Here is a 4,741-nt window from a genome sequence, read left to right on the forward strand (position 1 = left end):
AACTCAAGCCATTAATCATAATGTGGTTGAACCGGCACCCACAACAGCAGAGAAGACCAGAGGCCAGTGTAGGGTGGGAGCTGTGCCGGCCACCCGAAGGTCCAGGAAGCCCCTGGCCGGCCAGAGGGAGCTGCTGAGGCCCGTGTGAGAACCACCTTCTCTCCCTCTCTCATCTCAGGCTCTTCTGACCATCCCAGAAAACTGTCCTGCACCCCAGCGTGGCGTTGCTGTGTGAAAACATCTCTGGGTTTCCTGTCAAACTTTTCTGCAAAGGATGGGTGAGGGGCGTGTGTCTGAGGTGATTGAATATTAGCTAGCATTTACCACATGCACAACCTCACTTACTTCTCACATTTCCATTTTTCAGTTCAGGAAAATGAGGCACAGAGAAGTTCAGGAACTTGTGAGGACAGACAGGGTGAGGGCTGGGGTTTGAATGTAAGTTGTGGCACTCCGCTATGATTAGAATCTAGGATAAAAAGTGGGCCTTTTTGCAAATCAAAACAACAATGAGGTACCATCTCACACCTGTCAGACTGGCTATCATCAACAAATCCACAAACGACAAGTGCTGGTGAGGATGTGGAGAAAAAGGAACACTCGTGCACTGCTAGTGGGAATGCAGACTGGTGCAGCCACTATGGAAGACAGTATGGAGTTTCCTCAAAAAACTAAAAATGGAAATCCCATTTGACCCTGTGATCCCACTTCTAGGAATATATCCCAAGAAACCAGAAACACCAATCAGAAAGGATATATGCACCCCTATGTTCATAGCAGCACAATTCACCATAGCTAAGATCTGGAAACAGCCTAAGTGCCCATCAGTAGATGAATGGATTAGAAAACTGTGGTACATCTACACGATGGAATACTATGCTGCTGTAAAAAAGAAGGAACTCTTACCATTTGCAACAGCATGGATGGAACTGGAGAGCATTATGCTAAGTGAAATAAGCCAGTCACTCAAGGAAAAATACCACATGATCTCACTCATTCATGGATAATAAAGACCATTATAAACTTATGAACAGAAATAGATACAGAGGCAGAGCTGCCTCAAACAGACTGTCAAACTGCAGCGGGAAGGCCGGGGAGGGTAGGGGGGCAGAAGGGAGGGGTAAGAGATCAACCGAAGGACTTATATGCATGCATATAAGCATAACCAATGGACATAAGACACTGGCGGGTAGGGGAGGCCAGGGGAATGTCAAGGGCGGGGGGAAAAAGGAGACATATGTAATACCCTTTGTAATACTTAAAGCAATAAAAAAAAAAAGTGGGCCTTTTGCCTGGCCGGTGTGGCCCAGTGCTTGAGCAATGACCCATGCACAACAAAGTCTCTGGTTTGATTCCTGGTCAGGGCACATGCCTGGGTTGTGGGCTCGTTCCCCAGTAGGGGGTGTGCAGGAGGTAGCCAATCGATGTTTCTCTCTCATCAATGTTTCTCTTCCTCTCCCTTCTTCTTCTAAAATCAATAAAAACATTTTTTTAAAGAAGTGGGCCTTTTCTCAGCTCACTGGCTTGCCGGGGCCATGGGCCACCTGGCGATACATTGGCCTTCGCTCCCTCTCAGTGTGGTTTAGAAACAGAGTCTGAGGGTACCTGCGAAAGCTACCTTGTTACCATGGCAACAGCCCTGCCACTGCAACTGATTTTGCAGGTGGACTATCAGCCATACCTGCACATGCCTGGCCCAAGAGATCCGGGCATCCCCAAAGTGGCCACACATACTCAGATTCCAGGGCGGTAAATGGGCTGGCCCGGGGGTGAGGGGCCCTCCAGACCAGGCCCAGGCCCCTAGTACCTTCAGACGGAGGCAACTTCTAAAATACAAAATGCCACAACAGTGCCTGTCAGAGAGCAATGGCGCATCTATGCAGAACCCTGCAGCGGCTCCAAGTACTCTGCCACACTGGTGAGTTACCCCTTTGGGACAAATGGAATGTGGACGGGCCGTAAGGTGTAGAACAAACATCTAAATTCTACCTCTGCACGCCCCGAACAGCGGTTAGAGCATTGGCACCAGCACTGAAGGGTTGCAGGTTTGATTCCTGGTCAAGGGCACATACCTGGGTTGCAGGTTCGATCCCTGCCCTCAGTTGGGATGCGTGCAGGAGGCAACCAATGGATGTGTCTTTTTCCCCTTCTTCCCTCCCTCCCTTCCACTCTCTAAAAATCTATGGGGAAAAATAGCCTCGGGTGAGGATAAAAAAATAGAAAAATAAATTCTACCTCTGCAAATCTTCTCCCATTTGGACTCCTTTCTCTTCCCCCACCGCCCCACCGCCCCCCCCACCAAATCACAACTATCACTAACCAAGAGCAGACCTACGTTCATTTTCACCTTGACCCCTGTAATAACTTCACTATTCTCCCCCTACAAGCATCTATTTTGCTCAACTAATATTTCTCCAACCTCTTACTCTTAGCTGGAGGCAGTGCTAAGAGCTGGGGACTCAACAAGGAGCAAAGCTGACCCTCTCACCTCCTGGAAGAGCGCCATCGTCAAATCCAGTGCTCCAGAAGATAAGGTGAGATGAAGAGATGAAAGAAAGAAGAGGCTTGAGGGCCAGGCAGGGCTGGAGCCTGGAGGGCATCATGTCCATTAGTCTGCAGGCAGTGAATGCAGAGCCCACTCGGCGTAACAGAGAGAGGCAAAGGCTTTGTTCAAGCTCTAACCTGGCTACATCTCCATGGAGCTGACCAGGATAGCTCTGGGACCCCACAGCACGCTCCAGCCGTGGTCTCCTTTGCTAAAAGAGCACTGGGTGAGAGAGTCTTCAAGCCTTTGAACAAGTTTAAACCCTAGAAAAAGGTCAGATTTGCCACACAGAAGCGGGCCTAACAGAGAGAGGCAAAGGCTTTGTTCAAGCTCTAACCTGGCTACATCTCCATGGAGCTGACCAGGATAGCTCTGGGACCCCACAGCACGCTCCAGCCGTGGTCTCCTTTGCTAAAAGAGCACTGGGTGAGAGAGTCTTCAAGCCTTTGAACAAGTTTAAACCCTAGAAAAAGGTCAGATTTGCCACACAGAAAGTGCCTCTGCTTTTTCCAGAGCTTAGATTCCAGCGGAAGAACACAAAAAATGAAAAAGGGAAACAAAAATAGGAAAAAATATATAGTGCTACGGAGGAAAGGAAGTAGGCAGCGTGGGAAAGTGGCAGTCTGGGGTAAGGTGGGCAGGGAAGTTCCCACTGAGGAGGGTGACATTTAAGACCTGAAGGAAGAAAGGGACTGGGAGCCACAGAGACATCTAGGGGAAGGGCAACCGGGGCCAGTGCAAACACCCTGCCTAGGGAGCCAAGGTGACTGAAGGAAGGGCAGAGAGGAGAAGAGGGGAGGGAGAGAGGAGGGAGCCTCAAAGTAGGCAGACCCTGAGACCACTGTAAGGCTTCCGGCTCTTACACTGAGGGAGAGGGGGAAACTTCGCAGGGGCTCCTCGGGCAGCGGGGTGTCCCCAACCTACTCAGATTTGCATTGTAGAAAAGTCACTCCCACCAGCACGCGGGTGGACTGGGACACTTCGCTGGCCTGTATAGTGTGTTCTGATAAAGATTTATTAAATATAAATGAATAAGACAGACAAGTTCCACTTCCAACCTCTCCTCTTCTTTCTCCTTCTCTGCTTGCCTTCCTTTCTTCCAGAAGCATTTATTCAAAGCCTATTACACTAGCTGCAGTACTGGGTTATCACCCACAGAATAAAATATCCCCAAGTCCTTACTGACAGGAATGCATACATAGGGGCAGGGAGGGAGGGGCAGCTCTTTCTTACCGAAGGATTCTACTTAACAAATGCGAAAGGAGTGAGGGACAGAGACGCTCACCATTGGAACACCATAATAACAGTCATTGCAGGCCAGACCCAGCGGTGGATGTCAACATGAACGGGCAAAAGTTTGAGGAGAAACAGAATATTTGCATTGTCTGAAAATCTCCTCCCCTGAATATTTATTAACTAAAATGGGAAAGTAATCATTGGACAGTGGAGACACCTGGCAGACACCATCTGAACCAAATGATTAAGCGAACATCCCGGAATAAGACAGGTCAACGTCGTGTACCCCAATGCCCCCAGAGAGGAGCACATCTGGTTATTCTTCCCCAGAACAGACCCAAAATGAAGGACATTCCCCCAAACACCTGAGCATCCTCTTTAAACGTGTCAAAGCATCCTCTTTAAGAAGGGAAGATGGAGGAAATGTTACCGGTTAGAGGGGACGAAGGAGACAATTCAGCGTGGGAATCCTGGGTTGGATCCTGGAACAACAACAACAAAGGACATCCATGGAAAAGTTGGTGACATCTGAATAGAGTCTGTAGTTTAGCGAATATTATGCTCTTGGTTTTGATCATTTTACTGTGTGTGGTTATGTAAGATGTTAACCTGAGAGGAAGCTCGGTAAGAGGATATACGGGAACTCTTGGTGCTACTTTTGCAACTTTTCTGTAACTCTAAAATTATTTCAAAAAAAAAAGTAAAAGCCTATTATAACCCTTGCACCCAGCTTGTGATCTCTAATACTATTTCCCTCTAAAAGGAAATAGTTTCCCTCCAAGTTGTAGAGATTTCCACAGACCAAAGATGGGATAATTTAATATCAATAATAACAACTGTAATGGACTATAAAGTACATTAAGTGTTTAAAGCTATAAGTGTAAATCCACAATGATATAAAGATAATACTTAAACAGCCCTAGTGGGTTTGGCTCAGTGGATAGAGCGTCGGCCTGCGGA

At 47.9% G+C, this 4,741-nt stretch overlaps 1 protein-coding gene across 1 annotated transcript in view; it reads left to right on the top strand.

Moving 5' to 3' along the window:
• The first annotated feature begins 376 nt into the window (after nt 1-376).
• LOC106726958 (40S ribosomal protein S2-like) overlaps nt 377-4,741 on the top strand; it is a 22,603-nt gene continuing 18,238 nt past the window's right edge. The window contains exons 1-2 of the mRNA XM_014543824.1: nt 377-418; nt 2,433-2,534. Coding sequence (XP_014399310.1) covers nt 377-418; nt 2,433-2,534 — 144 coding nt within the window. The remainder of the gene's footprint in view (nt 419-2,432; nt 2,535-4,741) is intronic.

Source organism: Myotis brandtii, unplaced genomic scaffold (genome assembly GCF_000412655.1).
Source record: "Myotis brandtii unplaced genomic scaffold, ASM41265v1 scaffold339, whole genome shotgun sequence".
In the NCBI taxonomy this organism is placed as follows: Eukaryota; Metazoa; Chordata; class Mammalia; order Chiroptera; family Vespertilionidae; genus Myotis; species Myotis brandtii.